Source organism: Pantherophis guttatus, chromosome 2 (assembly GCF_059756535.1).
Source record: "Pantherophis guttatus breed Tessera chromosome 2, ASM5975653v1, whole genome shotgun sequence".
Classification (NCBI taxonomy): Eukaryota; Metazoa; Chordata; class Lepidosauria; order Squamata; family Colubridae; genus Pantherophis; species Pantherophis guttatus.
Window position 1 is genome coordinate 228,833,800 of NC_142064.1, and position 17,969 is coordinate 228,851,768.

The 17,969-nt window shown below is 41.5% G+C and overlaps 1 protein-coding gene across 1 annotated transcript; it reads right to left on the bottom strand.

Moving 5' to 3' along the window:
• Window positions 1-6,798: 6,798 nt before the first annotated feature.
• VHL (von Hippel-Lindau tumor suppressor) lies at window positions 6,799-12,211 on the bottom strand. Its single transcript, XM_034431620.3, has 3 exons — window positions 11,800-12,211; window positions 10,368-10,490; window positions 6,799-9,408 (listed from the first exon to the last, which is right to left on the bottom strand). Exons 1-3 carry the CDS (start codon window positions 12,014-12,016, stop codon window positions 9,209-9,211), a joined length of 540 nt encoding a protein of 179 aa, XP_034287511.1. The 5' UTR covers window positions 12,017-12,211; the 3' UTR covers window positions 6,799-9,208.
• Window positions 12,212-17,969: the final 5,758 nt, after the last annotated feature.

Sequence of the window (17,969 nt, forward strand, 5' to 3'; positions counted from 1 at the left end):
AGAGTACCAGCACTCTTAAAGATAAGGAGAACTCAGTAGGTACGGTATTAGCAGCCAATCCCCTAGATTGCAAACTCTTCCAGCTGTACATTTAAAAAAATATTTTTCAGCCCCAGGAATTGCTGGCAGCCTTTGCTCCTTGACTGGTATTGCAGGAACCAATGGCAAGTGTTTCATTGCAGTCAATGGTAAACAGAACATCTGGTGGTATCTTTGCCTCTTATTTTTTTAAAAAAAAGATTTTTATGTTTTAGACAAACATTTAATACATCAGTTTTCTCTTCCCTGTGACATCTCGGTGTTATCTTCCAAAGTTCTTTCTTTTTCTGTATAGTTGTCATTACTTCTATCTTGATCCTTATCCAGTCCGCAATATCAATTCATCACTAACATAATATTCAACTCATCACATATTTTTACATACTTATATAATTAATAATTTATATCTCTTCTCCAACCAATAATAAAAATAATTCCATATTTTAAAATATTCTGAATCTTCTCTATCTTTAATCATCAAAGTTAATCTATTCATTTCTGCACAATCTAAGATTTTTTTTATTACTTCTTCTTCCAAATGTATTTTCTCCGCTTTCCAATTTTGTGCATAGACAATCCTTGCAGCTGTTATTACATGTATTATCAGATAAACTTTTTCCTTGCTAATTTTTTCAGGTAGGATACCCAGTAGAAACAACTCTGGTTTAAATTCAATACTTTGATGTATCATTTCCTCCAACTAAGTCTTAAGTTTAATCCAATAGTTTTTAGCTTCCGGACATGTCCTCCACATATGATAATATGATCCTGGTAATTGATGACACTTCCAACATTTAGCTAATTTTTCTTTAAACATTTTTGCTAATTTCTCAGGTGGCATATGCCATCTATAAAACATTTTATATTGATTTTCCTTATATGCAGTGGACACCATTAATTTATAATTCCTTTCCCATAGTTGTTGCCATTTTTCCAAATCAATTGAATATCCAAGTTTCTTCCCCAAGCTATGATTGTTTCTTTTACTTGCTCCTGCTCTAATTCAATACTAAGCAAAAAATTATAAATTTTTAAATTAAATTATCATCTGTTCCCATGAGTATCCTATCCAACTCAGCCTTTTCCATATAAAACCATATAATTTAGCATCCTTCTCATATATGTTTGTATCTACATATACATATACATATACATATACATATACATATACATATACATATAGTCTGTCTCAATCCCCTGTCCTTCTAGTTCAGATCTTTGCCACTTAGAAGGGCATAAAATGGGGTCATGGGGTTCAGATGGGTTTGCTGATCACGTACCTGGCTCCCTGCCACGTGGCAACAGCCCTGCCCGAGCTACTCAACGTCATCGCCGCGGTGGCGGTTGATACCCCTAAGCTTATGGTTATGGGGGATTTCAACCTGCCGTCCGTGGGTGAGACGTCAGAGATGGCTCGGGAGTTCATGGCTTCCATGACAGCTATGGACCTGACCCAGTTAATTCATGGCCCTACCCACACAGGGGGAAACACGCTGGATCTGGTTTTTGTCTCTGGACAGTGGTTGAGGGATCTTGATATAGGGGATATAGTTACTGAACCCTTGTCATGGTCAGATCACTCTCTCCTTCGTCTCGACTTTCGAAACGCTGCACCCCGCCGCAGGGAGGCGGAGCCGGTCAGATGGTTCCGCCCCAGGCGCCTGATGGAACCTGACAGATTCCAGACGGAGCTTGGGCCATTTCCTGAGGTTCTGGCACACGCCTCGACTGGAGACCTGGTGGCCGCCTGGGATAGGGCGGCTGCTGGTGCTCTGGATCGGGTCGTGCCTTTGCGGCCTCTGACCCGGCGCCGATCTCAATTGGCTCCTTGGTTTACCGAGGAGCTGAGGGAGTTGAAGCGCCGGAAAAGACGCCTAGAGAGTAGTTGGAGGGCCAGTCTTCTTGAATCTGACCGGACACTAGTAAGATCCCACATTAGGAATTACTTAGTGGCGATAAAAGCAGCGAAATGTAGTTATTTTGCTGCTCTTATTGCGTCATCAGATAATCGCCCGGCCGCCCTCTTTAGGGTGACCCGCTCCCTGCTCCACCAGGAAGCGCGGGAGGACCCCTTGGAGGGTAGAGCCGAGGATTTTGTTCAGTATCTGTATGACAAAATCACTCAGATTCGGGAAGATTTGGACTCCGACTGGGTAGTCTCAGGGGGAGAGACAGGGGCAGGTCTTGAGAATGTTATCTGGGATGAGTTTGATCCTGTGACCCCTGAGGACGTGGACAGGATTCTGGGTAGACTGAACGCGACCACTTGTTTATTGGACCCGTGTCCTTCCTGGTTAGTACTGGCTTCCCGGGAAGTGACACGAGGCTGGCTCCAGGGGATTATAAACGCTTCGCTGAATGAGGGTGACTTTCCCGCCGCCTTGAAAGAGGCGGTGGTGAGGCCTCTCCTCAAGAAGCCTTCCCTGGACCCGGCAATGTTGGTAAATTATCGTCCGGTCTCCAATCTTCGCTTTGTTGCGAAGGTTGTTGAGAGTGTGGTCGCGCAACAGCTCCCCCAGCACCTGGATGAAACGACGTATCTGGATCCGTTCCAGTCGGGCTTCAGGCCCGGGTACAGCACGGAAACGGCATTGGTCGCGTTGGTTGATGATCTCTGGAGGGCTCGGGACAGGGGGTGCTCCTCTGTCCTGGTCCTGTTAGATCTCTCAGCGGCTTTTGATACCATCGACCATGGTATCATGCTGCACCGGTTGGAAGAGTTGGGGGTGGGAGGCACTGTGTTGCGGTGGTTCTCCTCCTTTCTCTCTGACCGGTCGCAGTCTGTGTTGACAGGGGGACAGAGGTCGACCCCGAGGCCCCTCATATGTGGGGTGCCGCAAGGGTCGGTCCTCTCGCCTCTCCTGTTCAACATTTATGTGAAGCCGCTGGGCGAGATCATCCGTGGTTTCGGGGTGGAGTACCATCAGTACGCTGACGACACCCAGCTGTACATCTCCACCCCGGATCACCCCAACGATGCCCTTGAAGTGATGTCCCGGTGCCTGGAGGCCGTACGGATCTGGATGGGGAGGAACAGGCTCAGGCTCAACCCATCCAAGACTGAGTGGCTGTGGTTTCCGACGTCCCGATATAGTCAGTTGACGCCATCACTGACTATTGGGGGCGAATCATTGGCCCCCACGGAGAGGGCTCGCAACTTGGGCGTCCTCCTGGACTCACGGCTGTCTTTAGAAGAGCACTTGACGGCCGTGACCGGGAGGATTTTTCATCAGGTTCGCCTGATTCGCCAGTTGCGTCCCTTTCTGGATCGGGACTCTTTACGCACGGTCACTCATGCCCTTGTCACCTCCCGCCTGGACTATTGCAACGCTCTCTACATGGGGCTCCCCTTGAGGAGCACCCGGAGGCTCCAACTGGCGCAGAGTGCGGCCGCGCGGGTGGTAATGGGAGCGACATGGCGTTCCCATGTAACACCTCTCCTGCGCGAGCTGCACTGGCTCCCGGTGGTCTTCCGGGTGCGCTTCAAGGTTTTGGTTACCACCTTTAAAGCGCTCCATGGCTTAGGACCCGGGTACTTGCGGGACCGCCTACTACCACCAATAGCCTCCCACCGGCCGGTACGCTCCCATAGAGAGGGGCTCCTCCGGGTGCCGTCAGCCAAACAATGCCGACTGGCGGCCCCCAGGGGGAGAGCCTTCTCTGTGGGGGCACCTACTATCTGGAACGAGCTCCCCCCAGAGATACGGAGGATCCCGGATCTGCGCACCTTCCGCCGCGCCTTAAAGACCTTACTATTTCACCAGGCCGGCCTGGCCTAATTTTCTCCCTCTTTTATAAAAGATTTTTAAAATTTTAAATATTTTTTAGTATTTATATATTCAATTTTAAATTGGTTTTAAAAGTTTGGGGTTTTAAATTTGTCGGGGCCAAAATTATTTAATTTGATTTTATTCTATTTTTTAAATTTTGTATTGTATGTGTTTTTATTGTTTGGCTGTGCACCGCCCTGAGTCCTTCGGGAGTAGGGCAGTATAGAAATCTAATAAATAAATAAAATAAATAAATAAATAAAACACATCTCCATTCCCACTTCACCCTAAAAATACAAGCAATGGTCTATTGACAGATTCCAAAAGTTCCTTTTGGACAGTTCCTGCAAGGAGTTTTCACAGAACAGCACCCATCTTGCATATTCCATACTGGACTGCAAAAAATGTTTTGGCTTTCCAGAAATTCTTGAAAATCAAGTTCTTTTGGAAAGCCAATGGTGACTGATGGCCACCATTTTATGACTTAGAACTCCTGCTGTACATATTTTATTTTAAATGCTTGGCAATAGAGGAGGTAGGGCGAACAGGAATCAGTTAAGTGTTCATGCTTGAGCAACATTTGCAAGAAGTATTAGACTACACCCCCCCCCCCCACAATTATTCTCAATTATCAAGTCACAAGGAGATAGTAGATAGGAGAGCCTGAACTGGTAATCCAAAATGTTTTGAAACCCAACAAGAAGATTGGGTGGAAATCCTGGGATTCCTAGGATCCTGAATTCTTTAGAGAATGCCAAAATTTCTGCATGCACCCTGGGACATAGAACATGGAAACAACACTTCTATGGAAAAGAAAGAATCTATCATACCTTTTATACCAGCTTTAAAGAGCCATCCAGGGAACGGCCCTTCCAGCACCCAAATCAGATGAGGAGGCATGGGAGTCAGGGTCAGCATCAACCTGAGAGCTCCGAGGGGGAAGAGGGAATGGAGCTGGCAGAAAAAGAGAGAGAGAGAGAGAGGTGGGGCCTGGGCCATCTGTCAGCCCTCAGATGGCGAGTCAATAACACCCAGCTCACAAGGTGGCTGATGAGGAAGAGGAGGAACAGCTAGGTCCAGCCTGATGCACGAATGTGCAGAAGGCAGAGGAGAGGAGAGCAGTGGAAATCTGTGGGCTGATCCTTGGGAAGGAAGAGTCACTGCTGCTAGCGAAGCCCCATCCTAGCTCTGGGGATAAAAGGCAGGGGGTGGAGATAAATAGATGTGGCAGACAATTATTCATCTCCCCTGCCAGATGGACTTGTTAGCCTGAGGTGAAAGAGAAACTTTTTGACAGGACTGCTGGTGCTCCTAATAAAGGAATCATTGCTTCAACTACAGAGGGTTTGTTGTGTTGTGGTGTTGGATCAGAACACAGTCTTAGGAAATTTATCTGTCAGCTGAGTTGTTCCTTTTTTGATGTTATTCACTAATATAGCAGAATGTTTATTCCCCCCCCCTCCCTCACCCAGCAAGAATCTGTAACAAACTCTAGGAAAAAGTTTATTATTGTAACAATTTCTCAAGGGCAGTGTCCAAAGCTCATTTTTAGGAGCAATGGTAAAACAAGCACATACATAAAAAGCAAAAAAATATGTCCATTGGAATATAATATAATCTTGTTCTCATTTATGTAACTCATATAAGATTACAAATTATTGATTAATAACATTAAAGATTTTAAAACTTTAAAACCAGTGATAAAACTCTACACATTGCTTCTGCCTTTCATTTTCATACTTAAAACCAATTAAATTAGTTCCAATCCAATGTATGTCCTAGGTGAAAAAACACTATGGAAGGCAGTGTGATTATTTTAGATGCATGTCTCTGGATATGTCATTACAAAGGATGGGTGTCAATCTACTCCCATGCCTGTCAGTACAAAGACTCCCTGCTCCCCTTGATTTTTACTTTTTAGCACTCCTTTAATGACAAAGTGGAGAGAAAGTGGCTAGGGAGCATGAGCTAGAATAGTTTTTCCTTTCGCTTCTAATAATTGGGTGGTTTATTTTACTGGTGGCCATGTTGGTCATGAGCATTTTAAGAGGATGCCCATAACATGCTCTCAAAGTTCCAAAATTGTTCACTGTTCCCACCTAAAAAAAAAAAATCCTGTATACTTCTGACATATCAGTGTAACTTTGGTATCTGATAGATGCAGGGCCTAAAAGCAGGGGTGTCCAACCTTGGCCAACTTTAAGACCTGAGGACTTCATGGCTGGCTGAGGAATTCTGACAGTTGAAGTCCACAAGCCTTAAAGTTGCCACGCTTGGGACATCCTGTCCTAAAACAAAGTGTTTTTGATAACTAGCTCCACATTTAAGGGATCCTTAAGATGACAACAGTGAACTCTGAGAGGCCTTTTGGAGCCACTCTTTCAAACTAAGAGAGGAGCTGGACATCAAAGCAAAATGTGATCGCTTCAGCTTCATCACATATTGCTGATTCTTATTGTAAAGTATTATCAATTAAATATATATCTAAAAAGTTATTTATTTCATGTAAGTAGTGCTACTTAGAATAACCATTGTAACATCTGGGTCTATTCATCTGCATTGCTTCATAAGAGGAGTTTAAAAAGGAGAAGCAAATCCCATTTTAAAAATAGAGAACTGCATATGTGTATCAGATCGCTAGCCAAACACTGCTAAGAAATGTACTTCATCAAGTAAAATAAGCATTGCCCTGAGACACCTGTAGGCATTAAAAGGAAAAAACTGCTAATTAGCTCCTTGTGCTTCCTAGTATGGGGGCATTGCTTTCTTGCATTGCTTAAGAATCTAGCAGGAAATTAGCCAAAGTAACATTATGTTTGGCTTCATATAACGTGACAAGACAAAACGTGACTTGTCTGTTTGTGGCTTACCATCTGATATGTATCCAGCTAATGGATTTTATAAACAATGGCTTAGTGTGCATGAACATAGTCTATATTTTACATTTTTATACAAACTGAAAGGGCAGGACAGAAAAGAAAAACAGAGATCCAATTAACAAGCTGCTTTAATATCTTCAAGGATTTTTTTAATTAAAAAAGATAAACTGCATTATATGGAATGCTGAGAAATAATCAAATATACATTAGAAGCAATTCTTAACAATTCAGAAATAGAAGTCAAATAGGCCAGCCTGGACAACTATTATCACTCTATATCAAATAAACATAGAATTACACAAAAGTAATGATGTGCCCAATTTTACATTAACAACATGTTTTCTTCTAAGAACTCAGATACAGAACTAAATATTTAAGTTACTAAAACTGAGCTGCTATAGACTTCCTTTTCATAAAGACCTCCTTCCTGTTTTATGTTGCTATTTTTACTGTCTGATTTAAAACAGGAGAATCTTATTTACACAAAATTCCAGCCCCCAACAATAATGTGTACACAAATTATACACATTAGAAACTATTTTGGACATGAAATTACTTAACAAACATGCCTTACTTGAAAAATGATATCTAAACATTGGCTCTCACCTCAATTATTCCATCTTGAAAGTTTAAGATTAAATAGTGAAAGCATTCTTCGCTGACACCAAATAGCATAAAAAATAATTGTGAAAATTAGTTTTCAGTAGCTATATAGAAAAGAGATTGGAAAATTGGACAACAGTGATTTTATGTATCACCTGCTAAACCTCAAACAATTTTTTTAAATAAAGCAGCTGAATACTACCTCAGCATGCTGTAGAAAGTTATTAAAATTGAGAGTTTTAAGGATGTATGATATATAGTAGTCTTGACTTATGACCACATAAGTCATAATTTGGATAGGAATAATTGAGCAGTGGTTGTTAAACAAGATGTTTTGTTCAGTCACCACAATCCTGACACACCCGACTGTAGTCGTTAAATAATTGTGTGAGTTGTTAAGCGGAGACCCAGGTAAGGAGCGCAGGGTGCCTCAGGAGAACGGAAGAAACCCAGAGAGGCTCCAGTCAGGAGCTGAAAATCATCCTTGCCAAAATCCAAGCAAGATTTACAGCCTGAGTAGAGACACTCATGCACAGCCTGCACTGGGTTTCCCCCATATGTCATCCCGCACTTCTTTCCTTACTACTTTGACTCTCTATTCTCTGCTTGGATTTCGGCTCCCTCTCATCTCTGGAGGCTGGCTGAAAGGAGTTCAGCTCCCTTCTGTACATGAAAGGACATTCTGTACATTTCCCAAATCTTCAGGATTTTTAGCTCCATTTCTGCATCCTGCTGAAGGGGCTCAGCTTCCCTTAGGAGGCAGCTCTTTCAGTCAGCTGCCAGAGATGAGAATGGCAGCAGCTTGCAAACCTTCCCTGCTGGCTTTCTTACTGATTTTCTAGAAAAGCTGGCAGAGCAGATTGCAAATGCCAATCATATGATTGCAAGGCACTTGGCAATAACCTGGTCATGAATGTGAACAGGTTGCCAAGCACCGAGATCAGGATCACATGACTGCAGGTGGTGGTGCAGTGTTTTGCAAAGGCCAGAAGTGCTTTATGGGCTGCAAAGCACCTTTCCAAGGACATCATAATTCCGGACTGTTATTAAATGAAGTTATAAGGCAAGGGCAACCTGTAGTGCAATGAACTGAGGAAGCATAGGAAATTTAGGAAGTTTTCTTCCTATTGTTTAGGCCAGGGAATACCTGGTGATGATCTTCTGGCTAGAACATCAAAAAAGTGGAAGTTATTATTTTCATATTTATTTCATTCACTTTTACTGATATAGTGACACTTGAAAATTGTGATTTAGCATAAAACTATGTCTTTGTCATATAGCTGTCAGATTTTCAGGTTAGTGGCAATGGAAAGAATACTAGCTAAGAAAATGCTTACTCCCTGCTTTAACGGAAGTATCATTCATTACTTCAGTACGTTCATTCACAGAATTTCCATCTTTTTCTACTTATGTCAGATATCTGCAGCAATAACAATAATCTACAGGAAACATAAGAATAATAAAAGACAACCTAATGTTCTTGTCCCTCAAAATCAATTTGTAAGATAAATATAGAGGGGTAAAACATTTAATAGTAATTTACTCTTAAATATGAGGATTATTTTGTTCACAGTTCAGTTTTTACAATAAAATAATAAAAATAAAACAGTAGTTGGAATATGTGAAGAGCCACCAGGAAACAGCTTTGGAAACACTTTATCTTCTCCTGTATGATATCTAAATAAAGTTCCATACCTTCTCTAATGTTTTGTTTTATTGAAGTGTTTTTAGCTATGGCCTGGTGGCATTTTGACTCGTTGTCCTTTGCTTATAGCTGTCAACATATAACCTGCATAGGCTAAACCAAACAAGAGCTAAGTAACACACAATGGAAAGTCGATGTCATATTTTCCATTCATAAAATATAGTTAATATCTCTTGTACACAGTAGTTTATTAGCCCAAGTAGCTTTCTCATTTAAGACTCCTCACGTCGATCAGAGATTCCATTCCTCAGCCGGTTATGTCTTTCCACAAAAAGCCGCTGAAGATCCTTCCTAATGTCTGGATAATCTTCTAGATCTTCATATAATGAACGAACAATGTCTAATTCCCTGTAGTTTCCTGGTTTCACTAATTTGCGGATAACTTGCAGACATCTTTCCTTCAGAGTGAATACTATCGAGAGAAGAATGGACTTTTAATGTTTGGTTTAAGATACTTAAAACTAATGTGAAACAAGCTTAAAGATCAAATAATCTTATTAGCTATCAAAACAAAAGTCATGGCCCTCCATGATAAATTAGTCTTTAAAAAAAGGGAAACAGCAACAATGATAGAAACTGCTTGAGAAACAGTATTTATCTACTAGATTTGCAGTGAATTTTCAACAGATTGTAAAAAATATAAAGAGAAGATTAGTTCTGGAGATAATGAATTGCAAATCAAGGCTGCTGTGAATGAGAGAGAAAATAGACAGAATAATTGCTAGTTATATATGAATGTTGAATAATTTATGCAAGTTGATGAATTTGTGTCAATAGAATGTCTTATTAAAGCTGGAAATACAGATGGACAAATTTTAATGTGTAAGTGCTGACAGGCAGGTAATAGGCAGGTAATGAGTAAGGTAATGGGTGATATATTGAAAGGATGGATGTTTGTTGAAAGAAATGAAAAGGCTATGTGTAAAAGGGTAGTTCTGGCCACTTTGTTATTTGTGAAAGCTGAGTATGTCAGGAGAAAACATAAAAATTGAATGAAGGAATGAGATGCTTAAGAACTGTATCTGATAAAACAAGAAAATATGGAGTGAAAATAAATGCTGAGTGTTTACTGAATCCAAAGTAGCACACTGGGTGGTTTTGTCATACAGAGAGAATAAAGAAAGACTTAACAAGAAATACACAAAGGAAGAAGGAAAGAGATAAGAGGGAAAGGAAGACTAAAAAGGTTTGGTGCAGTTGATATGATCCTCAAAATGAGAGATATCAGAAATTCAGAGAATTTCAGTTATTGCATATTTCAGACAAAAAGAAGAGAACCAAACTGCTATTTAGTAATTGTATTGTTTTTTATCATACAATAGAATAAAACTATACTGTAATCTTATTTCAGATATTCAGTGCTAACTTTACCTGGCAATGTAATATTTGCGAATATAGGTTGTCCATTTGTATTCCGAGTAGCTACAAACAGCTCTGTCTGGTTAACAAGAAGACTATCATCTGACCTGGCATCTCTGAACAACCAAAGATGTTCTAGAAAAGAAAAAATAAAGTATCTACTAGCAAGTCATATACATATATTGAAAAGTCACATATTTTTTTAGATATAAAGATTGCTGGAAGGGAATGTAAGTTATCGGGTTTAGCAAAATCCACAAAGATTAAGACTTCTACGGAATGGGAGACAATCACCAGTATAATGAGAGGATTGTCAGAACTAGAGTGATACACAAGTAACTGTGCAGATACAGTTAATATTTCTGAGTGTGTTCTGAGTCACCCTTGACTAGACAAATCCCTGCAGTTTTCTTGGCAGCATTTTCAGGAGTGGCTTGTGCTTCACAGGCTGTGATTTATTTGGCAGCTAATCTGACCATTATCTTGTTTTTTTAATTTCCTAGATCTTTTCATTTTTAATGAAATACTACATGCTATTTCTGTTTTTACTCCATTTTAGTTATTTTTACCGGTTTTGATGCTTCAAATAGTCCTGATAATGTTTATATTTACACTGAAATATAAGAACATACACACACATACACCCCTTTATAATAAAGATATTTTACGGAATCAGTCCCTTGAAAATGCATTCATAGGGCTTTCCTCCTTACCCAGTGCAGGAACAGCCACCGTTTTTTGGGCTCAGAAATGTGCCCTGCCATTCTCACTTTGCCCTGGCAACTACAAATGAAGCTCTGCATTTGTACAGTTTTCCTGACTTTTTTTTTTTTTAATGGGGAAAAATTGAGAGGAGCTCTGCTGGTTTCTCTCCTAAAATGAAAAACATCTACTCAAAAACAGACCTAGGGTGGGAAAAAGTGGCATTTTCTTCACAACGCACTCGGGAAAGATGGTGGGGGGGAAAGGTGGGGAGGGGGTAATCCACCAAGTCAGGGCTGTAGCAACCACTATCAAGACCTGTTCAGTATCAATCCAAAAGCCGCAGACCCCCTTTTTCTAAGCTTTTCAGCAGAGAGAATAGGTTGGTTGTTTCCTCCCTCCCCCCGAGCTTTTATGTGCCGTCTGAAGTCACCGAAAGGCCAGCTTGTTTAACAAGACCTTCCCGTTCAAAGGCTAACCCTGCAGACCTCACGACTTCAGCATCACCCCATGTCTTCTTGCAAAACCCGGTGCAGAGAATCGGGCATCTTCTCTCTTTTTAGCTGCCTCTCGGGGGCTCCGGGAAGTGGAAGCATTTCCCTAACAAAACATTTTGCAACATTAGCCCCTTTTTGCAAAGGGATTACAACCCGACAGCGGAAAGGCGGCGATCCCCATGCCGCGCCGCCTCCGTTAAACCGACCGCAAAGCGCCCGAAGCGCCCCCTCCGTAAACTACCCACCCAGGTAGCTGTACATCCGGCGGCCGGTGCCCGGTTTCAAGGTGGGATAGGGGCGCGGCTTCCCGTCGAAGTCCAACCAGACGGGTCTCACCAAGCGGGGGGTGCGGTTGCAGAAAATAACTTGGCAAGGCTCCCGCGTGTTTACCGAGCACAAACGCCGAGCAGCGTCTTTCCGTTCTCGCTCCTCCTCCTCCTCCTCCCCAGGTTTCTGCGGCATCCTGAGCGCCTCCGGTCCCGGTATCTCCCGCGACCCAAATCAGGGAAGACTTACGCGCGCGGATATCCGCGCACGCAAGCGGCCATTATATTGCGGAGAAACAACCCCCACCCGCCGTTCTACGCATGCGCACCCCCGACAGCCATTGTTTTGCGGAAATCGCGTGCCTTAGACGTGAAGGGCCCGTAAGCGCTTGCGCAGTTCGGATGTTTTGGAGGGACGTGCGGTAGGCTGATGTTCGCTTTGAAGGGGGAAAAAAATAAATCATATGACCAGTATACGGCTGTTTTGCAACAATTGCTTGAAAGATACATTATAATCCTATAGTAAAATGGTTACTTCTAAGAGAATACCATTTGGCTGAGATTTGAATTAATAAACACTGGGAAGCAATGATCAGAGACTTTTTTTAAAAAAATCCCAGCATTTGTTATAGACCATCTGGTTAGTTCCAAAAAGTATTTTAATTCACATATTTTAGAATGCTCTGAAAATTTACTGAGGGCTATTACTATATTCTCCTTTGATGGAACTAAATTCATTATTATTACCTTGTTCGTATCTTCATAATTTTTAAAATCCACCTCACAAGCAGTGTTTTCTAGGTGAGTTACGAAAGTGCATAAAACATTTAAAACAATATAATAAAATAGATTAATCTTGCTGCCAGATAGAGATACATTTGACTGTGTCAAATGACATGTAATCCTAATATACAAAAATAAGAATATGAGCACAGGTCATAAAAGACAATGGAATTTTCATCTACCAGTATATCCCAACATCTGAATTGTTTGTACCTATTTACTTATATCACAATTGTCTATTTATCCACATATATTTTGAAAAAAAAAACACCTCTTTCCACTCTGGGACCAAAATATCTTCCGATGATCACATAGTAGCCACTGTCTAGATTGTATGGCAGAGTAAAAATGGTACTGTATTCCCCCCCCACCCCCGCTTTTTTTTTTCAATAAAGCCCAAGCCATAATATAGGTAACTGAAGTGAGGGGCTTCAAAAGTAGCCTTCAGTACAGAATGGGCTTTTTCATGTTGAGGTAAATAGCAAATAAAGAATAATGTAGATAAAAGAAATAATGTGAATAAAATAGGAATCATACAGAGTCAGATATATGGGCTCTGGGGGACCCTCTCTATTCACATTATTATAAGGGGAAGACGTGCTTGGATACATGAACTCTGAGAGACCCTATCTATTCACATTATTATAAGAGAGGAAAGTGCTTGTTGGAAATTACATTAACAAACAGTTAAACCCCTTTAAGTGGTAATATATCTTCTGAGACCTAGATGTCACAGAAAGGACTGCTATATGGAAAAACATCTGAGTGACCTGACTGTGAATGACACAAAGACCTATATGTTACAAAGAGTTACTTAATCCAATGAATTCACCCAAGGATAGTAGTAACTCTCCCATTAGCAACTCCGAGCACTTAAGAAAAGTTGTGTGGCTAAGATAATTTTGTAAACTAAGATTAATGCTTTAAGTAATTAGATGAACTTATTATACAGTGTATGTAACCATAGAAGAAAAATCGGATGTATGATCTCATGATTAACCATATATGGAAAATGTATGATCTCACTGAATCCTTTGTCTTAGAAATGTATAAAAACCATTGTATCAGAGTTCTTTCTTTGTTCAAAGCTTCAGGTACAAATCTGGCTCTGAACCTTGCGCAATAAAGCTGTCTCTGACTGGCCTGGGAATGTTTTTTAGTCCTTCCATTCCACTACAATGTAAAGAGTAATTGCAGAAGAGAGCCAGTGATAACTTCTCTGCTGTCACTGTTGCTACTTTGAGAATCCCATTCCCACATGAAAAATGTGTTGGGGTTCCAGGCCAGAAGTAAATTCAACCACTCCTCTTTCTCCTCAGCCATCTTTCCCCGTTCTTTTAATTTAATTTAATTTAATTTAATTAATTCAATTTATATGCTGCCTCTCTCCGAAGACTCAGGGCGGCTTTTATGCCATGCACTGTCACTGTCCTTGCTAATAGTTAAACATATACGTTTCTTAATACTGCATGGATTGTGTGATATAAAGTTATGATAGAGAATTGTGAATTGGCCAAACAATGATGTAGTGTTTTAAAAATGGTTAATAGTTGATAGCAACAGGAATATTCAGCTTTAAATTATGATGGAGAAGGGAGTGCCATTTCTCCTGCCTTGAACTCTTGGAGGAAAGGTAGGAGATAAGTCCATTTCTTTCTTTCGTTTAAAACAACAACTCATTTCTTTCCAAAGAAAATTTATCATGGGGCTGAGGAGAGCTGAACAAAATAAGGCAGTTTTTAATGTCTTTTTCCCCCAACCTGTGAGTTCTTAAAACATTTTTATAATTCAAGAAAGTTCTTAACTGAAAATTTAACATCAAGGAAGTGAGTTGGATTGGTTTACTTTCAGAAAAGTTTAAGACCACATCAAAAGAAAAATCTCATTCCTTTTACAATTTTGATAACCATTTACAAGGAAATTTTTTACCTTGCTTACGCAGATAAAAGCCTGTTTTACAACACCAAAGGTTGTATAATATTAAGAGCCATCTTTCCTTGTTGAGTATGAAGCATAATACTATACGAAAATGTATTCAAGGCAACTTTTTAGTATGTGCTTGTTACCAGGGTGGATTTGATTTAAATCGAGTTGATTTAAATCACAATTTAAATCATGATTTAAATCACTAGTAAAAAGGCTTGATTTAAATCAACTCGATTTAAATCGTAATTTTTAAAGAGCAACTGTCATCTCTGCTACTCCTTTGACCCACTGTTGACTTAGTCCCAGTGTTGCAGAATATACAGCCTCATGCTACATAACTAAGCTCCATTTCATGCTGAATAAACTAAATTATTTATGTATCTTAAATAGAAAACTATCTTACGATAGATTTTTACCCCAAAAGTTTTTTATTAAAATAAATTCGATAAAAATCAAAAAAATCCGATTTAAATCAAAAAAATCTGATTTAAATCAAAAAATCAGATTTTTTTGATTTTTTTAAAAAAATCATTGATTTTTATCCACCCTGCTTGTGACATTGGAATCCCAGAGTCAAGTCACTTTTAGCTATGGAAGCTCCCTGAGTGCAATGGAGCAGCTCCAGATGCCACTGACTGCCAGCCCAGCCTACCTTAAGGTTGTTCTTGAGGGGGAAAAACAAAAGGGATGTAAATCTAATAAAAATCTAAATATCCAGCAAAACACAAGATATAAGCACATATTAGCACTTGGACTTAGCTATTATGTGTGTAGTTAGATCCTAAAAGTACTTTCTTTGCTACCTGCCTCTAATAAAGTGATGACTCAACACTGCTTGAAAGACACGTTTCTTACTATCTTTTAATCTTTCTGGAAGAAATGAGATTGTTCAAAATTTGAAAGAGGCGGTGGTGAGGCCCCTCCTCAAGAAGCCTTCCCTGGACCCGGCTATATTAGCGAACTACCATCCAGTCTCCAACCTTCGCTTTGTGGTGAAGGTTGTTGAGAGTGTGGTGGTGTGACAACTTCCCCAGTACCTCTATCTAGACCTGTACCAGTCGGGCTTCAGGCTGGGGTACAGCACGGAAATGGCATTGGTCGCATTGGTTGATGATCTCTGAAGGGCTCGGGACAGGGGTTGTTCCTCTGTCCTGGTCCTATTAGACCTCTCAGCAGCTTTTGAACTATCGACCATGGTATCATGCTGCGCCAGTTGGAGGGGTTAGGAGTGGGGGGCACTGTGTTGCAGTGGTTCTCTTCCTTCCTCTCTGACCACACGCAATTTGTGTTGGCAGGGGGACAGAGGTCAACCTCGAGGCGCCTTGTTTGTGGAGTGCCACAAGGGTCGGTCCTCTTGCCCCTCCTGTTCAACATTTATGTGAAGCCGCTGGGTGAGATCATCTGTGGTTTTGGGGTGAAGTTCCATCAGTACGCTGATGATACTCAGCTGTACATCTCCACCCCGGACCACCCCAATGATGCCCTTGATGTGATGTCCCGGTGCCTCGAGGCCGTGTGGATCTGGATGGGGAGAAACAAGCTCAGACTCAACCCGTCCAAGACCGAGTGGCTGTGGTTTCCGGCGTCCACGTATATCCAGCTGGTTCCATCGCTGACTATTGGGGGTGAGATCTTGGCCTCCTCAGAGAGGGCTCACAACTTCGATGTCCTCCTGGATGCACGGCTGTCTCTTGAAGATCATGTGGTGGCTGTGGCCAGAGGAGCTTTTTATCAGGTTCGCCTGATTCACCAGTTGCGTCCCTTTCTGGACCAGGACTCCTCGCGCAAGGTCACTCATGCCCTCACCTCCCGTCTGGACTACTGTAATGCTCTCTACATGGGGCTCCCCTTGAAGAGCACTTGGAGGCTCCAACTGGTCCAGAATGCGGCTGCACGGGTGATTATGGGAGCGACACGGCACACCCATGTAACACCTCTCCTGCGCGAGCTGCACTGGCTCCTGGTGGTCTTCCGGGTGCGATTCAAGGTGTTGGTTACCATCTTTAAAGCGCTCCATGGCTTAGGACCTAGGTACTTACGAGATCGCTTTCTGCCACTGATAGCCTCCCACCGGCCCATACGATCCCTCAGAGAGGGACTCCTCAGGGTACCGTCGGTCAATCAATGTCGACTGGCGACCCCCAGGGGGATAGCCTTCTCTGTGGGGGCACCTGCCCTCTGGAATTAATTGCCCCCGGAGATATGGATGATCCCTGACCTATGCGTCTTTCGCCGTGCCCTCACGATGTTTTTGTTCCAACAAGCTGGGCTGGCCTAAACATGAATTTTAATGGTTGTTTTAGTTTTTTTTAATAATATCGGGAATTGCTTTTAAATTTTTTGTATATGTGTGTTTTAGTGTTGGCTGTGCACCGCCCTGAGTACTTCGGGAGAAGGGCGGTATAAAAATTTAAATAATAAATAAATAAATAAATAAATAAATAAATAAATAAATAAATACTACCTCTACTTTCTATAGTAATTGCCAGATGTCTTTATCGTATTCAAAACTAAGAATATCCCTTAATGAATCAGGTCAAAGGATTAGATTTAAAGTTATACGTATTAAGCCAGTGATGGCTAACCTTTTTGCCATCGCGTCAGGAAGGGAGGGGCGGGGGAGGTTTGCACGTGCATGTGCCCACACCCATAATTCTATGTGCCCCACCACGTGCATGCGAGCGCCACCCCCCCTTCCCCCCCCCGCTCCTGGCACGCGATGGCCCGGTGGGCCCGTTTTTCTTTCTCTCCTGGCTCCAAATCCTCTCTATGCATCTGGGGAAGGCGAAAACAGCCTTCCCCACCCCCTCAGAGGCCGGAAGTTGGGAAATGGGCCATTTCGGGCCTCTGAGGGGGTGGGAAAGGCTGTTTTTGCCCTCCCCAGATGCATAGAGAGGATCTGGAGCCAGGAAGAAAGAAAAACGGGCCTCCCCCCAGGCCCTCTTCTGGTGGGCCCAAAAGGGCCAAAAATCAGCTGATGGAGCTGAGCTGGCGTGCCAGGCTTCGCCATCGCTGTATTAAGCAACTGATATATCACTAATTAAAAAGTGCACAATCACATCTAGTTTCAAAATTCTTCACTTACAAAACAGCTGTTTAATTAGATAAGTTCTTCATTTATAAAAGATTGATTTATAGTGGGGCAGAGCAAGAATCAAAACTGATTCTACGTCTGCTTTTCTCAAAATTGCTTCATTAGAATATCAAATTTATTATTCAAGGATTTATTTAATATTTAAGAGACTGAATATACCGGCTTTAAACTATTAGTTATAAATTAAAAGGAACAAATATAATTGTAAATATGAATAACAGTTTCTGATTTTCTCTGAATTATGTTGTTAAATATGAACAAGTATATCTATATAACCTGCCTTACAAGAAACTGCTTGGGTCATTTGATATGTATGAAAATAAACACCAGGAAAATGGACAGATAA

Excerpts from the sequence above, each read along its gene's own strand:
- VHL (XM_034431620.3), bottom strand. The coding sequence starts at position 12,016 with ATGCCGCAGAAACCTGGGGAGGAGGAGGAGGAGGAGCGAGAACGGAAA. Across the intron at positions 10,491-11,799 it reads CCGGATGTACAGCTACCTGG|AACATCTTTGGTTGTTCAGA; the intron begins GTGGGTAGTTTA and ends TTTCTTTTCTAG. Across the intron at positions 9,409-10,367 it reads CGCAAATATTACATTGCCAG|TATTCACTCTGAAGGAAAGA; the intron begins GTAAAGTTAGCA and ends TTCTCTCGATAG.